General features: G+C 38.6%; 1 protein-coding gene across 7 annotated transcripts in view; it reads left to right on the top strand.

Moving 5' to 3' along the window:
• ADAM22 (ADAM metallopeptidase domain 22) overlaps window positions 1–15914 on the top strand; it is a 265124-nt gene extending 249210 nt beyond the window's left edge. For all 7 annotated transcript variants that reach the window (XM_007504968.2, XM_056800169.1, XM_056800168.1 and 4 more), the window contains 2 exons: window positions 6088–6211; window positions 8877–15914. In XM_007504968.2, the coding sequence (XP_007505030.1) occupies window positions 6088–6211; window positions 8877–8897 (145 nt within the window). In that variant the 3' untranslated portion in view covers window positions 8898–15914. The remainder of the gene's footprint in view (window positions 1–6087; window positions 6212–8876) is intronic.
• Window positions 15915–18255: the final 2341 nt, after the last annotated feature.

Here is an 18255-nt window from a genome sequence, read left to right on the forward strand (position 1 = left end):
GCATTGTAAGAGTCAAAGTGTCCACAAATAAGGAGGTGATATTCCTCTTCTCCTAGAACCTGAATAAACCACATTTAGCCAGTTTTCAGTGCTACATTTTAAGAATGACTGATAAGCTGGAGAATGTACAGAGAGAGGCAACCATAATGGTAGAAGATATGCAGTCTATGCCATCTGAAGATTGGTTGAAGGAAATGAGAGTATTCAGTCAGGAGAAGAGAAGATGTAGGTCTTTCAAATGCTACGTTCCTATATTTGAAGGATTGCCATATGAGAAAGGGAGGTAGATTTGTTCAGTTTGGTTTGGGTCTGATTGGATCTGTGATTTCATAGGAATAATGGGGAGAAAGTTTTCCTAAAAATTGGAACAATGGATGTCTGATGGATGTCTTCAGAACAAAAGCCGGATGGTCATTTGCCAAGGATTTTTGGTTTGTGTTATCATAAGTTTTATTAGATGGCTTCTAAGGTCTCTCTCAAATCTGGGATTCTGAAATTCTAAATAGTCCAGTTCTGGTTTAGTTTAGGAAGACTAATCTGAACTGAGATAGCTTTTGTTGGGGAGAAAGAGGTGATAGTGCTGGGAAATTTCCCCAAAAGAACTCAGTCCTAGGCATTTTAGGGTAACCCAAAGTCATGCCCTAAGAAAAATAAGACAAGGATACTCCAAGAGGATCTGAGAGGGTAGAACTGAAAGTCTGGAAATATGGGGAACATTGGAGATCACCCTTAAGTGGTCTTGTATTTCTAAGTTTCATCTAGACATGCCCCAGTTCCATCATGGAGATAATGAAATCTAACCTCTGTCTTCCTCTTAGGAGTATCATTATGACCAAATGAGATTATTGACCCAGAAATGCTTTGGGAAAATTTAAGAAGAAAACAGATGGAAAAGATTATCATCATTGCTACTACTAATACTATCATATGTTATTATATGACTCCCTTCCCCATTTTACATTACATCTAATGAAAAGAGCCAATGTAGTATGGATAGAGGGTCAGTTCTGGAGGCAAGAAGGCCTGCCTCTGACAGGAACTAACTCTGGGACCCTGGGTTAGCTACTTAACCTTAATGTCCCAGGCAATTCTCAAAGGATTTGATTATGTTTAGCCTTAAGAGTCTGGGACTATAAAAATAACAGAGGAATAGCTTGCTTCAACAAAAGGCATTTCCATGAATTCATGAAGTAATGAAATCATGGATCTGATCCCTTACCAGTAAAGTTTTTTTTTTTTTAAGTGGCTGTTGCTGCTGAAATTATAATCCTATTCCACCTGGATCTTTTAGGTCCTTGGTGATAGGATGAAGTCCCCAAAGTCTGATATTGTCAATGTTGGAAAGAATGATCTAGGTTTCAGGTTAAGGGCTAGGTTAAATTTCTTGCCATATCTCTGGTGGGGTGGAGACCAGAGAAATAAAAGTGATTAATCAATAAATGATTATAATATAATCATATATCAATATCAAATATAATCAATAAATAATAAATAAATTTAAGTACCTACTATATTGCATACACTATCATGAATGCTTAAAACTAAGAAATAGGCTTGGAGCATTTCAATGACAACCTTTCTTAAAACAATCCAAATATTGAAGAAGGAAAGAAATGAAGTCTTGTGGTCATTTGTGAATTGTTAAGGGCAGTAATTCTGTGTGAGCACCTTGTGTGTTAATTGTTGTGTCTTTGTTTAAGGAACTTGGAGCACCTTTAGAAACTGTAGTTTTAAAAGTTGAATTAGTCTTCACAGTACCCCTGTTGTAGAGGACTGGAAGTCTAATATGAGTCAACAGAGTTATATGGCGACCAAGAAGGCAAATATAATTCTAGATTGTATTACGAGGCACAGTGTCCAGGACCAGGGAGGTGATGATGTTCCCATAATTCCTGGAAACCTGATGATCCTGAAGAATAATGAGAGAAGAGAGACTAGAACATCTTAAAATAGCCTTTGGAATAAAGCAGGGGTAAAATCACGCCTCTCCAAACATCGTACTGATCAATACATATATAAAACATGGGTATGTATGCATACCATGTTTCCTGGTGGCAGTTTTCTCAAAGGATTCCTCTTTTTATTTTACTGATAAGGACATGGATTAGTAGAAATAAATGAGCCTTAAACTAGCAGAACAGCCAAAGGAAAGCATTAATCTGAAGATAGCCACACACCATTTGATATGATCCAACCCAACAAGTGTTAGTAACTGGTCCCCTCATGTGAGGCATTCTCCCAGGAGTGAAAGATGCAAAAATGAACAGTTTCTCCCTTCCAGCTGCCAAAATGGCATTCGAAAACACAGATGAGACCATGATCACTCTCATTACTCATCTCTCTATTGCCTCAGAGCTTAGCATTTAGAGCCCTTAGTGATATAGCTTCCACTCACCTGTCCAGTCTTCTTTAATCTTATTCCCCCTTCATATACTCACTGCACCAGTAAAATTGGCCATCTAGCTGTTCTGCATACCCCCACATTCCATCTCCCACCATCCCTTGGCACAGGCTGTTTCCCCATGTCTGGAAGGCATTCCCATCCTCACCTCTGTTCCTGAGAACCTCTGACTTCCTTCCAAACACAACACAAGTGCCACTTTCTGTCCAAAGCCTTTTCCTGATCTTTATAGTTGTTTGTGCTTTCTCCTTCTTGATATTAATTACTTTGTGTATATTTTGTATGTTTTAATCCATTTAGATATTTTACTTTATACATATTGTTCCCTTAATAGAGTCTATAAGTTCCTCAAAGGCAGGGACTATTTCAATTTTGTCTGTTTCCCTAGAGTCTAGCCCAGTGTCTTGCACAGAGTAGATATTTAATAAATAATGTTTGTTGAAATTAAGTAGTTGAAAATTGAGAATATATCTGAGTGGGTAGCCTGGTGTTGGAGCATCCTCCACATCTCTCCATGTAGGCTTTTACCTATTTTGTCATATATTGGGATCACCCTACATAAATCCAGAAGGTGAACTCTTGGTGAATAGGGATTTTTTTCATTCTTTGTATATCTATTTCTAGTGCCTGGAACACATTAATTGCTTAATAAATACTTGCTGGTTAATTAGAGTTGGATTATACCTCAGAATCACTTTTTTCCCCCAACCACTCCATTTTACAGATAAAGAAACTGAGGCCCAGGCAAATTAAATGATTTGCCTAGGGTTTCATAGAATACATCAGAAACAGGATTTGAACAGTAATCCTGACTCCAGAGCCAGAACCCTCTCCCTGTAAAACACTCTCTCAGAAAATCCAAGACCAGTTATTTAGACAACTGACTTGGGGCATAACCAGCAATACTATAAATTCAGAAAAGATCTTTGGTTCACGGCCACAAATGCTATGGAATAACCTCTGTAGTAAGAGACAAGATTTAATTCTTCTTTAAAGCATAAGATGAATACATTATCTGGTAAGAAGTCTATGAAGCCATTAACTTCAACCTCTGAGTACAAAAAAATTTGATTTGGGATTAATACCATTCATTGAAGTCAGTGAGGCCCACAAAGGTCTCAGAATATGAATGTTTGTCCTGTTTTAATTTATCCTTTGCTTAAAGAAGCCCTTCTAATGGGATACATTTCCCTGATAGGCTTTCCCTTTTAAAATAAATTCATCTTTTGAACAGGAAAAATACTCCATGTTAGAGCGGTTCTCATGCTACCTAGGAATGGAGGAAAGTCATATTTTTAGATATCTGGGATCACACGGCCCCTTCTTACCCCTCTTCGCCATCTACTCTGCCCCAACAATCAAAAGCATTTACAAATGTCAACAGAACTCAAAAGTTCAGGCACATACCAAAGGCAGATCTTGCATGGATTCTGTTAGTCTCTGTACACAAGCAAAGAAAGGCCAGTTAGGTAAAATAATCCAAAAACTGTGTCCTTGAAAAAAACCTTAAGAGGATAAAAGTGCTCATTTTAGGGTCTCTCTCAAGGTTTGTGGGAAGATTGTATCTAGAGGGGGGTGACAATGACCAAGAAATAGAAAAAGGAGGAAAAGCCAGGGGGAAATAATAACAATAATAACAATAATGATAACATTTTAATATTTCTGTGTAGCCATTAGTCCAAATCACTCTAGCATGAATTCTAGCACTCTAGTATTATTTTAATTCAAAAGATGAATTTAGTTTATTTATTTTGAAAACCTTTACCTTCTGCACAAGAATCAATACTGGGTATTGGTTCCAACGCAGAAGAGTGATAAGGGCAGGTAATGGGGGTTAAGTGACTTGCCCAGGGTCACACAGGTCATACAGGAAGTATGTGAGGCCAGACTTGAAACAAGGGCTTCTCCTCTCTATGTCTGGCTCTCAATCCACTGAACTACCTAGCTGCCCCTGATGAATTTACTTTAAGAAGGAAAACTTAATCAGAGATGTATTATATTGGGATGGATCTCTATAGGCAATGGATAATCATAAGGCCATTTAAGGTTTGGAAAGCATATATATATATATATATATATATATATGTATGTATGTATGTATAAATCTCATTTGTCCCTTAAAACAATCCTATGAAGTAGATCCCCATTTTATTGAAGAGGAAATAGGTTAAGTGACTTGCCCAGCCTCATGTAACCAGTAAGTGTCTAAAGAAGGGTTCAAACTTAGTTCTTTCTGATTCCAAGAACAACACTATCCACTGTGATGTGAGAACAAAGATGACATTCATATGTAGGTAGAGAATTACCCCTCTAAATTAAAAAAAGGCAAAAGGGATTCTCTTTTCCCCTTTATCCCATTTTATAAGTTGCTATTCCAGGACTGAGCATCTTGGTGATCTCTCTTATTTGGGTGTATGCCATGAAGCATACATGTTGAGCCATTGTTATTCAATGGGGCAGCTTTGGCTAACACCTCCTTATTCTCCTGGAGACCCACAGAAAGGAGAGAATCCCTAAGTACCCAGGGAATTCAGAGGTGGTGGTTACTTGCTGGAATGCCACTGTGGACCTCTAGCATCCAGTGATATCCACTGAGGTGACTTGGGGCTCTATGAACCATCTGATCTTATGGAAAAATAAGAGCTTGTAGAAGGTTCCCAGCCCAGAATATTGGTTTTGTATTTAAGGGTAACAAGCCTCCTTGATAATCACAAAATGATCCTGAAATGGGCAGGATAGACTATTGGTAACATATTTGTTTATTTTGGACCTTTATTTTTTTTCTCCTCTTCTGGAAAACACATCGTCTTAGAACAAGTGTAAAGGTTTGGGAGATGGTTGAGGGTGGGAGGAAATAGTCAGGCTCTGGTGGTGGTAATGTGTGTAAAATTCCAGTCAATAAAGTGCTGCTGCTCCTTTCCCTCCCCCCCTCCACAAGGGCCTTATTGACACAAAGAGCGTGCCCGCCATGATGATACCAAGGTTTACTGGCTCCTGCTTAGTATACTCACTTCCTACAGAAATGCTGATTGCAGCAACTAATCAGACCATTTTTGTATGTTCTCATCAAACTCTGTTTGGCTGGAACTCTGCGCTCTCCAATGCTTGCATGCTTACTAATTTACTCTTAGCATTTCTGTACTTGCCTTTGTTCCTTCACAACTAACCGACTGGCCTCTGAATGCATGAACTTTGTGACTTACCAACAAACAAATGTGATTTGTCATGTATTGTAAGATTCTCTTAAGATAGAATCGAAATTCTAATTCTTTCAACCATTCTCTCACTGACTGGTGAAAATCAGCCAGAAATGGCTTTATTGCATAGTCAATGGACCAATTTTGCTTGCTCTTATTAGCTCTGCTCCAGACTAAGCTTCCTATCTATCGATAGACCTACTTGGTCTATGTACTTGCTCTAGTTTTACAAAGTACGATTCTCTATAATTTCATTTGGGCAAACCATAATAATTCTAAGAGTCAAGAAATAAAATTTTCAGCATCTCAGAGTTGTGAATGACATAGTGATCTATTCACAAGTAGTGAGCATTTCTAGTAGAATCTGTCTGCCATATAAAAGAGAGTTCAAACTAAGAATACATTTGGTTCTGAGCCAGACTTTTCAATAGTGGAGGTTGCTATTGATCAGTGACATCCCATTTATTTCATGTGTTTTCAACATCTCAGGACTTTGTCTCCTGCCAAGTCTCCTTCTTCTTCTACCGGATCTATTGCTTCCAGCAGGAAATACCCATATCCAATGCCTCCGCTTCCTGATGAGGAGAAGAAGGCGAACAGACAAAGTGCCAGGGTATGTGAAGCTCTCTTATGTGTTTGTTCATTCATATATGTGTTTATTTTCTTTGTACGTCATTCCTATGGGACTTTAAACAAATTATTTTATCCCTCTGGCTGTTGGTTTTCTCATTTGTAAAATGAAGGGATATGTGTGTGCCTAATCAAATGTTCCTTCCAGTTCCCAAACCTATAATTTTTACAGGAGGCTACGTTTCCCTTACTTTGTTCCCTACGTGAGATATTTAGAAGAATTAGTTTGCATGAGATCTTTGCATGTAAACCAGCAAAATCTCCCTGGCCACATTCAGAGGTATTTGCCTACTGAAGCTGGTATGTAGGTCTTCAATTAGCCCATAGAAAAGATTTAATTGGATAGAATATTTTAAGAGAATGATTTGGCTTCTGGTTGCATTTTTTTTGTTTGTTTTATTTTACTTGGTTTGGTTTTGTTGAAGAGAGGGAGAAAATGCTAGGAAATGTGTTCTGACCTGGAAAAGGCAATCCCTGCCCTCAATTCCATGGGTATCTGGGGCATTTCTCATTTCTAGCACATTTTATACATGAAAACTCTCACTTATGCTTGTATGTTAGGAAGTGTTTTTTCTTCTTGTAATGGATTCATTTAATCAGCCAGCTCTCATAGTACATTTGAAGGAGGATTCCACTTAAAAAATATTACTTCCTAAAAACACATCTGCTGGATAATGAGATATGCTGTGCACTGAAAGATAGATCAACATGGGAGATATAAAGGGGAAACTTAGATAAAATCTGCCTGGCATTATTGACTCCAGTCTCTTTTGTGACCACATCTGTTCCAATGCAAAGCAGAATCCCTAGCTTCCTTCAAAGCAAAACTCAAGGGTCTCCTCCTATAAAAGATCACTCCTATTATTTCCTTCTTCCTCCATCTCATCAGTTACTGTCACTTTCTCCATTGCAAAATAATTCTGTACATAGTTTATATCTTTTTGTGTACATGTCATATTTCTTCTATTACATCCTCAAATAAGTTTCTTGGGGCCAGGCAGGGTTTCAGGTTGTTGGGTTTTTTTTGTATCCATAATTCCTAGTGTGAGATGCAATGTAGCATTAGGGACAGTGTGAAGATGGGGGGAGAGAAAGGGGGTACAGAGAGGGGGGAGGGGGCAGAGAGAGGGGGAAGAGAGAAGGAGAGAGGGGGAAGAGAGAGGGGGTGGAGAGAGAGAGAGGGAGAGAGAGGGGGAGACAGAGAGAGAGGGAGGGGGGAGAGAGAGAGGAAGAGAGAGGGGGGTGAGAGGTGAGAGAGAAGGAGAGATAGAAAGGGAGAGAAGGGGGAGAGAGAGGAAGAGAGAGGGATAGGAAGAGAGAGGGGGGTGAGAGGTGAGAGAGAGGGAGAGAGAGGCGGGAGAGAGAGGGAGAGAGTGAGAGAGAGAGGAAGGAAAGAAGAGAGAGAGAGAGAATGGGAGAGGGAGAAAGAGGGAGGTGGCATTCAATATGTTTAAGGACCTCTTTTTGACATGTCTATAAGCTGTGAAACCCTTGGCAAATCATTTACCTACTAGGGCTCTAGGCAGCTTTCTCCAAGAGTTCTTCACATTTCCTGTGTCATGGTCCCCTTTGGTGGTCTGGTAAAGCCTATGGACCCCTTCTCAGAATTATGTTTAAAATGCAAAAAATAAAATATGTAGACTTGCAAAGGAAACCAATTTTGGTAGAATTTAGTTTTAGACTTTGAAAGTCTTATGGGGGTATAGGAAGTTGCTACCTGCCCAGTGTTATGCAACTAGTACATGTCAGAGGTTTACAACTCAAACCCCTCACTCCCTAACTCTAAGTCCAGCTATATTCTCTGTCATGTCATTTCTGCTTTGCCCATAGCAGATGACGAATAAAAAGTTTGTCGAATCTAACTAGACTGAACTAGATTCAAAATTCGTACTTTAAGTAGGTTTTCCTTTGGGGTCCCACTCTGCCTCAAACTTATGGCCCTTGTCAGACTTAGCTATTTTTGTCTGATGCAGTCGTATCTGTTTCCTCACTTGTAAAATAGTGAATCGCAGTTTCACTCCATGACAGGAAACAGATGCCATGTTTCTTTGGATCCCTAAAGTCCATCCTGACTTCTTTCATGTTTTTTTCAGGCCCCTCAAAAACCCTTCTTTACTTCACCTAAATCTTAGTTCTTCATCTGTAAAGTGGGGGTAATAATAGAAGGCTGTTGTAAGGCTAGAGTGATACCACAGCTGGAATTTATTTTTTAAACTATCTGTTAAGCACCTACTGTGTGACAGATGCTGTACTAAACTATTTGGCACATTGTTGCCAGGGACAAAAACAAAAACCTAAACATCTGAAAGTGAATATAGGAGCTAAAAGCAGAAGGTAAGAGAATGGTAGGGGAAAGGAAGGAGTAATATATAATCTTGAACTAATTGGTTTTCTGCTTATCACTGTATAAATTAAATCAGTGACCTGGGTACAAGAAGGGAGACTGGATCCCAAGACCAAAGAGGTGCAGAAAGCTGGGGAGACCATTCATTTTTGTCCATTTCTTATCAATAACACAATAGGAATTTGAAGAAAATCAACCCATCCTTCCTCTGCCATCTTAAATATATTCTTTTTTGAGCCCCATGAGGAAGGTGGTGAACTTGATTCCAACTTTCTAAACTCATGTCTTTTCTTTTTTTGTGCAGCTATGGGAGACATCCATTTAAGACCAACTGTTTACATGTGACATATTGGAACTGTTTACTTCAACTTTTATAGAAATTCAGCCTCATTGAGTCAATGCAAATATATCTGCTCCTCAGACAATATGGAAGACCTACAGAGATGCCAAGGAGGAGAGAGAGAGAGAGAGAAAAATCTCATCCCTGGATCATTTTTTTTTCCACTGCTGGCTTAGAATTTTACTCAAACCATGTAAAGAACACTGGGAATCATATACCATAACACAGAATAACAAATAGACTGAATAGGACCAAGGATAATCCGCATGACAGATAGGTAGACAGATAGGAGTAAGAGTAATTCACAAGTCCTCAATATGGCAAATTTCCCAGAGGGGAAATACAGTCCAAATGAGGACCGTCGTGGATCCAGAACTGGGTACCTGAAGCACATTTTCGCCGTAGACCATAATGCTATGTGCATGAGCCTTTTTTAAGTTGTCCTCCACACTTAAGGAAACAACATATCGTAGTAGAAACTAGCATGCAGGGCTAAGACATAAAAGGACTCTTTCTGCAGGACTGTAACCTATGAGAGGCTAATTGCCTATATATATATATATATATATAAATGCATATATATATATATCCTTTTTTACTTTTTATGTTTATATTCTCATTCTAGAAATGCAACTGTACATAAGTCAACATTTTTAAATGTCAAAACAGCTGTTACACACAAGTGTATTTTGCCAAATGCCTGAACGGTCGCTCACAACTAATAATCATCGTTATAGATCAAATGGTCTTCTAAGATGACGAATGAGCAGGTTAAATTGTATATACAGCAGTCGGTGATGTAAATGTCTCTCCAACACCAGACCAGAACATCTGATGTCCTTTTAAATCGTACACATCCTGGAAGCTTGGAGTACTTGATCAAGACATCAAAATGCCAATCAGGGCTTCCTCCTGCCCCCAGCATTGTGCTGAAGAAGCATATGGCAGCTGGTGCCCTGCGATTAGGTACCATGTTGCTTAGAGGTTGTCTAATCGTCCAACTTTTTCTTCCAGCAACATCTACAATCCTAACTCTAACAGCTACTGTTTTTCCACGTATTTATTATGGGCACATTTGTATTGTTAGTCATGAAGAAAATGTGGAGCCAGGTAACAGGAGCTTACCTAGGGGGAAACAAAAGAAACACACCAGACACTGCTCAAACAACTGGAGAATACCAGAAATTTCCATCCTGGTAGGCTAATCAGTCAAATCCAAAGTGGCCATACACCTGTGTGTAGTATCTGCAAAGTTATATAAACAGTTGGTGGGAAAAAAGCTAATATTTTGAACCCTGAATTTTATTTTTATGATTCACAGAAAATAAGAATTCTAACTTAAAAGACTCCTTCCTCCAATTCAACCCAGTGTAAGACTGAAAGATGGTGATGGTTCTACTGTGTCTTTCTAAATGGGGAAACTTATTCTAATGAACCAAATGAATGGGGTTGATTAGAAACTTGATGATGATTGATATGTCCTTTATTTCTTTCTCAATCTCTCCTTTCTTCATCCTTTCCTTGAGTTGAATAATGGACAGGGTCAGGCAAAATTTCAAAGATGGCCTCTTTCTTTGTTTGTTGTTATGGTTCTCTTGTTTCAGTTGTCTCCAAGTCTTTGTAACCCCATTTGGGGTTTTCTTGGCAAAGATACTAGAGTGGTTTTTCATTTTCTTCTCCAGCTCATTATATAGATAGATGAGGCAAAGAGGATTAAACAATTTGCCCAGAATCCTATAGCTAGGAAGTATTTGAAGCCAGATTTGAATTCAAGATGAGTCTCCCTGACTCCAGATCCTGTACTCTCTCCATTGTGCCATCTAGCTATGCCTCTTAAATTTCTCCCTTCACCCCATTAATTTTCATGCAGTAAGTGTTCACATGGAAACAACATGAGTACCTAAACTGGTGAGGGTGAAACTCTCAAGTTGCTTTCTGGAGTGTTTTTATGTTCATGCCTTCTGTAATGTACTTTCTTTCACTATATGTCTTTAAATATGTTTTAAAAATTTAAAAATTTAAAAAATTAATCCTACCTAATTTTAAATACAAAACACATGGAGTATTTTAAAGGGTGAGTTTGATATATCTTGAATGTTGGTCCAACATCATCAAGAATGCAAAACCTTCTTGCAAAATTTGAGTATTTGGCAACGTGATCAAATGACTGATACCAAGGAGGGCTGGGAGATTTTGAAGACTGTGCAAATAAAAGTGGCTTTTGAACAAGACCCCTCACTTTAATGTGGACTGAAAATTCTCCAGTATTGAGTATGTGATGGGTGTTTTATAACTTATGTGGAAGAAATGAATGAGTTTAATGACTTAAACTTCGTGTACCTTATAGAAGTCTATTATCCAGTTGTAGTTGCTCCAGTCTTGACAAAGAACCCACCTGTCACTGTATGTCCCCAGGTTGGTTTTTCTTTCATTCCCTTCTCTTCTCCCATTATTTTTGATGGAAATGATGAACATGTGCCTTTGAGGGGATATTGGTGAAGGAAAACAATATTGCTTGGCAGATGGCAGTGAGCTCCCAAGTTCTCCCTTTGTGTTTATTACAATGATTATGTTGTTAAAAGTTGAGTGAATGTTGTCAGTCACATCATGGCTTTCCAGTATGTGCCATTTTATCGTTCTTTCACATAGATTATTAATGATACTTGGAGGCACCTTCTTTTGGAATTTGAGATATTTCAGATCTAAAATCATAGACTCTTGATGAACTCACTCAAAGAATGGATGTATGACATTAAACACAAGCACAAACATAACTTTTATAGATTGGTGTTAGAGATATGATAGGGTAATAGAATGCTAGGTCTTGGGCTGGAAGTCAATTTAATCCAACCCCTTCCTTTTACAAATGAGGAGAGTGAGACGCCCAAAGAGTGATTGGGGAGATGAAGTCCCAAAGTCATACCATTTGATCCCGGTTCCCTCCCTCCAAATCCCACATCCTTGCCATGCATCATCCTTGTCTTCAAGATGGGAAACAAAAATATCACCTGAATTGTGTTCTGAGAAACTGACCCATTGCAGAAGGCCATTGTAATATGGTTGTACTAAGCACAGAATAATAATGTTGGGGCCTTTATGCTCTTCCTTCAAACCCTAGCTTTTTGTCCTCCAGACTTTGAGCCAAGAAAAAATATCAGAAAATTTCCACTTGTCAAAGACAATGGAAGTACTTAAAACAACTTGACTTAAAGGAACTATTCAAAGTCCCTTGATAATTATTCTCATTTTCAACCAATCTCTCACCATTTGCTCACTATTACTATCTGTAAAGGGTAGGTCCACCTTGGCCATGATGACTCTCAAGGAACTGGTCAAGTGGCCTTCATTTTGACACAGTCATTCTTGTAGGCAGGAAGCACAAATTGCCCATGTCCTGCAGTGATGGTAAATGGTCTCCATAAGGTCAACTAGTACACAAAGAGAAAGGAAAAGACCTTACATGAAAAATGGCCACTGGGAAAGAATCAATCAGTCCTTGGAAGTCATGAAGCATTCTAGGAAGATGTTTTCTAGAACTTTTTGCCATGGCTATATTTATAAAAGCCCAGAATCATCCCTAAGGAAGGACTAGAGAACTGTACTCTGGAGATGAATCCAAGGGTCTTTGTAAGATCAAGTTGTAAAAATAACCTCTTATTCTGAACCATTGATGTTTATTTAATGATAGTTACACCATTGTTCCCTCTGCTTGGACCAAGATACACATGTTTCTAAAAGGTTGACTGAGCCACATTTCTTGAGAATGATAGAAATCTTTCTAATTTCTCAAAAATAATTTTTCTTTTTTTTTGTTTAAAAAGGTCAAATTAAACCTTGGAAATCATATAGTGAGTTAATGACAGAGTCGAGCCTGACTCCAATCCCTATTTCTCCAGATCTCTTCTGGTAAGCCCAACTTCATTTTCTCCTTTTGACTATCATCTTTAGGCCAGACTCAATATCTTTGCCCTCTTTGCTGTGTTGTTTAAATGTCAGACTTTCAGGCCCTGATCTCATTCTCCTAAAGCCATGGTTTAGATTTGCTTCAGCCGCAAGTACAAATAGCTATTAAAATGTATTCAAAGACCAAGTCCTACATTTCTACAATTAACTTTTATGCAGCATGGTTCCAAGAAATCTCTACCTTGAGGAGAAGATAGCAGGGGCTCAGCAATCCCCTGCCCATCCCTCTCATCCAAAGCAGTACCTGCCTATATTAGCACTTTATACTTAGATGTATATACAATGATATCTTGTTTTATTTATCAAAATATGTATACATGTCTATACATATATATATTATGTGTATGTGTGTATATATAGAAAAACAAGATTTCATTTCTTCCTTTAATTCCCTATCAGTATCTTGTATCCTTTCCCTAGTTATTTACAACGCCAATCAGATCATTTTCCTCACCTGTATGGATTGGATTTCAAAGAGAAATGCTCCTTTGCCCAAAACACTCCCTTGGCAAGGATCCTCCAGACCCAAGCCAAGTGTTTGGCTTAGGGGTGCAGACATATATTAGAGATCTTTTCAAAATAGAGCTGACCTATAGGATTATGGAGATTATGGATGGGGAAGAGTGTCCTTTCAGCTTGACGTGGGACACACGTCTAAATGTCCCCATCTCTGATCTTCCTGGGGAGGAAGGGGTCTGATCTCTCCTGCACCCTCTAACACAGATCTACTGATGAGGAAGCATCAGCACACATGGCGTCCATTCAAACACATTTGTCGTAAGATGCCCTCACTGGAAAATATTCGCAGGTGCTCACTGCTACCTGTGCCAAGCACAGGCAGTTCTCAGATATCTACCCATGTGCCCAGGGAGCAAATGAATGCCCAGCAACATCTTAGAAAACTCCCTTTTTATTCATTGCTTTAGGTATATCTCAACATATAGAACCTACTATGTTTCATTCTGTAAACCAAACAAAAAAACTCGAGTTTTGTGGCAGGAATTGTTTTTATAAACAGAACCAGACATGCATTAGTTCTATGTGGTCACGTAAAGTATTTCCTCCATGGCTTGTTTTGTTCCTTTTCCCACCCACCTCCCTCCCCGGAAATTTCTATCATTTACAATCACCTTTGTAGGAAGGAAATAAAAGCTCCTTTAAAAGCACACTTATACCTGGGAAACCAGGGAAGGAGAGCCCCTGGGAGAAGGAAGGCACTCCTCCAGTCCTCTACCATTCCCGTTTCAGAATTGTTATTCTGGAAGGCATTTGTAGTTTAGGGTCACTACTTGGCAACTGAGCCCTCTGGAGAGTTTCAACAGAAGCCCTGAGTGCCTCAATTTAATTCACCTGCTCCCACTGTTGCGCTCACACTGCCCCTCTGGTTGGCTTTACTAGGTTGTTCACAATGTTGCTGTTTATCAAAACTGTCCAATTATTCAGAACAGTTGTGCCAAACAATGGGAAGGCCTCTTGGGTCCACAAGTTAGTCACAACCTTTCAGAGGCTTGTTCCTTCGTCTTTAAATTGGGGGTGGACTAGACCAGGGGTTCCTAACTTGGTGTAGAACACTTGTATCCATGGATAAATTTCAGAGCTTCTGTGAACTTAGATGGGAAAAAATAACATCTTTATTTTCCAGCAAACTCTAACTGAAATGGACCATTTCTTTCGATTCTCAATAAGAGTAACAGAGCATTATTCTGAAAAGGGATTCACCAGAGGGCGTAAAGGGTTTCATGACAAAAACCAAAAGTTAAGGATCCTAGAACTAAATGATCTTTAAGGTATCTTCCAACTCTAAGAGTTTAAGAATCTAATTCTATAATCAAAGGGGCTCTTTGGCCCTCCAACTTGCCATAGTGGATTTCCTTAAAGGCCAATTATTAATGCACAGAGAAAAAGGAGGGTCTAAAGAAAAAAAAAACTTTTTAAAAGGTACACAGGGAAGCCCCAGAGGGAGTTGGCAAAATGGATGAAGGAGTCTGTGAAAAAATTACTATTTTTTACCTTTGTCTTCCCTCCCCACTCCCCAATGCCCTTGTATTTTTCTGATTTAGAAATAGTTTATCCTGGCCCTAAGAATCTTCTTACTTTTACCCTGAAGGCACAGCCAGTTTATGTTCAAGATAGAAATTCTTGCAAATAGCCCATATCTTTAACAATAGCGGTGCTAGTGATGATACCATTATAACAGCCAAGTGCTAATATGAATTAATACACTTATTTAATAATAGTACAAGAATTCCTGCTAAATTATATCTGTGTATCACTGCCTGGTTATGAAACCTGAGTTTTCTAGTCCAGTACATATTCAAATTATGGGCCTGGTCTCATGACTAGTCTTTTTATGGGTAAAAATCACACACACGCACACAAAAATACCTAATGTTTTGTATAGGATTTTTTTTTAAATAACTGCTTACGTGCAAAATAGTTTCTTCACAAGAACCACTTGTGCATCTTTTGTAACTGGCTAGAAAATGGGCTCTTTTCCCAAAATGGTGTCTGCAACAGATAGCTTCGTTCAGAAATGGGTTACACGTTGACATAGTTATAGATTTGTGCTAGTGTTCTTAAGCATTACTTTTGAGAAGGGAGATTAAAAAAATCTGGAGCCACCCCCTGGTGAGGTGTTAATACTGGCATGAAAAAACAAAATACTGGTTTTACTGTTGGGGGAAGGGGCAATTATTTGTATAAACTTAGATACCCATTACTTAAGGCATTACATTCTGCTTGGCTGATCAACACTTCCAAGTTCTTCTCGCTATTTCAAAGATACCAGGTTCTGGCAAAGACCAATATGAAATGTATCACTGCAGCTGCTTTCCTGAGTGCTTTTGTTATATGAGCTGTTCCAGTTATAAAAATTCTTCCTATGTTAATAGCTAAATGCGAAATTTTGCTGTTTTTAAAAGTCACTGTAATTGAGATTCCAAATTCTTCCACAATTTTATTTGTGTCCAGTCTTAAAAAAAAAAATCCAGTTTTCTATGTTACTATTATTGTAACATCAATAAAGTGACTTTCAATGAATGTTTTGTGATTTTTTTTTCATAGTTCTTTAATTCTCTTACTATCTTGGATATGAATTTGTATGTGAAACTGTTCTGTTCACAGAGGAATGGCCAGATAGAGGACAAAGAGAATGTCACTGGGTATTGGTGTAGTTTCTTTTCCCTTCCAGGTTTACATCACTTTTTTGGATGGTACAGTATACATGAGTGTTATAAAGAACTATGGCACTAAAATTAAGCAAACCAAAACACCTTAAGTTTTTTATGAAGACTATCGTAGACTCTTCAACTGTACTCATGAATGAATGAAAAAAGAATTTATAAAGTGCATATCATATACCTGGCAGTGTTATAAATAGAACAGACAATCCCTCTCTTCCTGAGATCACACTCTAATTGGGAGACAACCCAGAGAGAATTCAGATGGGGAGGATGGAGAAGGTTGTTAATCCTTAAGGTGCAGCATGGATATAGATGTTAATTCTTCTTTAGTACCATTTCTACTGAAAAAAAAATTACCATAGCTGTTTCAGTTAAACCATCTGTCAGAGCCAGACTGATGGTTAGAACTTTCTTTGGTGGATCTTTAGGGGCTATGGCTGGGAGGGCTTCAGAACCTGTGGACCATTTCTTGGTTTTTGCCCCCCACCATTAGCCTTCCTTTAGTTTGTTTAGCAATTAGGGTGCCATTTGAGTGTGTGAAGGAATCAGAAAGCAGATAACTTGCAAATGTCAATTATCTTTGGAGTTTGTCCATATTCATTGCCTATTTACAGTGTGACAAGGAAATCACTTTAAAAGACTGATATATATTAATTTAAGGTCGCCAAGGAATTCAGCTATGTAATTCCTAAATGAAAACTTAAGTCAGCAATCAACATTTATGTAGTTTAATTACAAACAGGATGAAGAAAGGTATTAGAGATAGAGAGAGAGAGTGGGAGAGAGAAAGGGGAGAGAAGGGAATAGGGCTTAAATACCCCTTCTGTTTAGGCTGGGCCAAAAGGCCCAAGCCCTTAGATAGCTGGGGCAAAGAAAGGAGATCAGTCCCTATTACTCACAGTCTCAGGGGCCTCCACCTCCAGCTTCCTCCAGAGCAAGCTTCTCAGAGCACAACCTCTCAGAGCAAAAACCTCTCCAACCAACCCCCCTAGTCCTCAGACCCCGCTATCTTTAAGGAAACCATCCAAGTTCCCTCCCCTCAGTTCTTACATCTACCAATCACTGTCCATGTCTTCCCTGTGCCAATGGTGGCTCTAGCTTAACCCAGGACCGCCCAGAGGTCTGTGGCTTTGCACATGTCTGTTGAAGGTCATATTCTCAATAATTAAATCTTGATCCTTTGCTGCAGCCCTTCCTAAATCCTGTTAGGACTGAGTGGGGTGGAAATTGTATTTGCCAAGACCTGGTTCTGTCATTCCAAGTATCTCTATTGTATCAATTCTAAAATCAATCATGACTCAAAGAAATTCCTGTTCTATGCTTAAGCATAGGTCAAAGCCCTTTCCATTGTTCAGCAAAAGGTTTCTGTCCTAAAGTAATCTTAAGAAGGGAGGAGGAGGAACCTCCCATGCCAATGGGGTTCACATTCCAATAGAGTTCCCACTATCAATAGGAAATTTTTCAAGTATGAAATTTCCCAATGGTGAAATTTCCAACATTTATAAGTCTAAGAAATTTTAAGGTTTACAACAGCATTCTTGGGGATATTGCAGTTTGAGAAGATCTATTTATGCAAAGACCACTGTATTTGACCCAAGTCAATTAACATTCTACTCTACCCTTTCAGAAAGAGCCACCATCCTTGCCTTATAAATCAAGCACAACTATTCCTAGGCAACCAATCTAAAACAGCTGCCTCAAGAATATTGCTCATTTGTTCATCAAACATTTTTTAAGTACCTAGCAATATAAGAAATACACCATCTTCAAGCAACCACTTCGATGGAATCAAGGGACTCTTTCCATGTGATTTCATTAAGGTTAAATATACCTTCAACTTAATATTTAATTAATTCCAATAGACCTGAAAGGTCAAGATAGAAGCACCCTTTATCCTTGTGGTGATGCAAGATTGGCCTCAGTTAGGACAACCCGATCAACTTCTGTTTAGTCCAGTCCTAAATCCCAACCAAAGTTCAAGTTTCATTATGTAAGCAGTTTATTAGTATGACTTAAACATTGTTTCCACTAAAACTTGGGGGAAAAGGCAGGAAAGTGATTAAAGAATGTAAGTATAATTAAAGTGCACAACGTTTGAAATAGATTCCAACATACAACAGAAATAAGGAAACATAAGATTCAAGAGTAATTTACAGGGCCTCAGTGATAATTAATGTAAAGGAGAGAGATACCTCAAA

This window comes from Monodelphis domestica, chromosome 5 (genome assembly GCF_027887165.1).
Source record: "Monodelphis domestica isolate mMonDom1 chromosome 5, mMonDom1.pri, whole genome shotgun sequence".
Lineage (NCBI taxonomy): Eukaryota > Metazoa > Chordata > Mammalia > Didelphimorphia > Didelphidae > Monodelphis > Monodelphis domestica.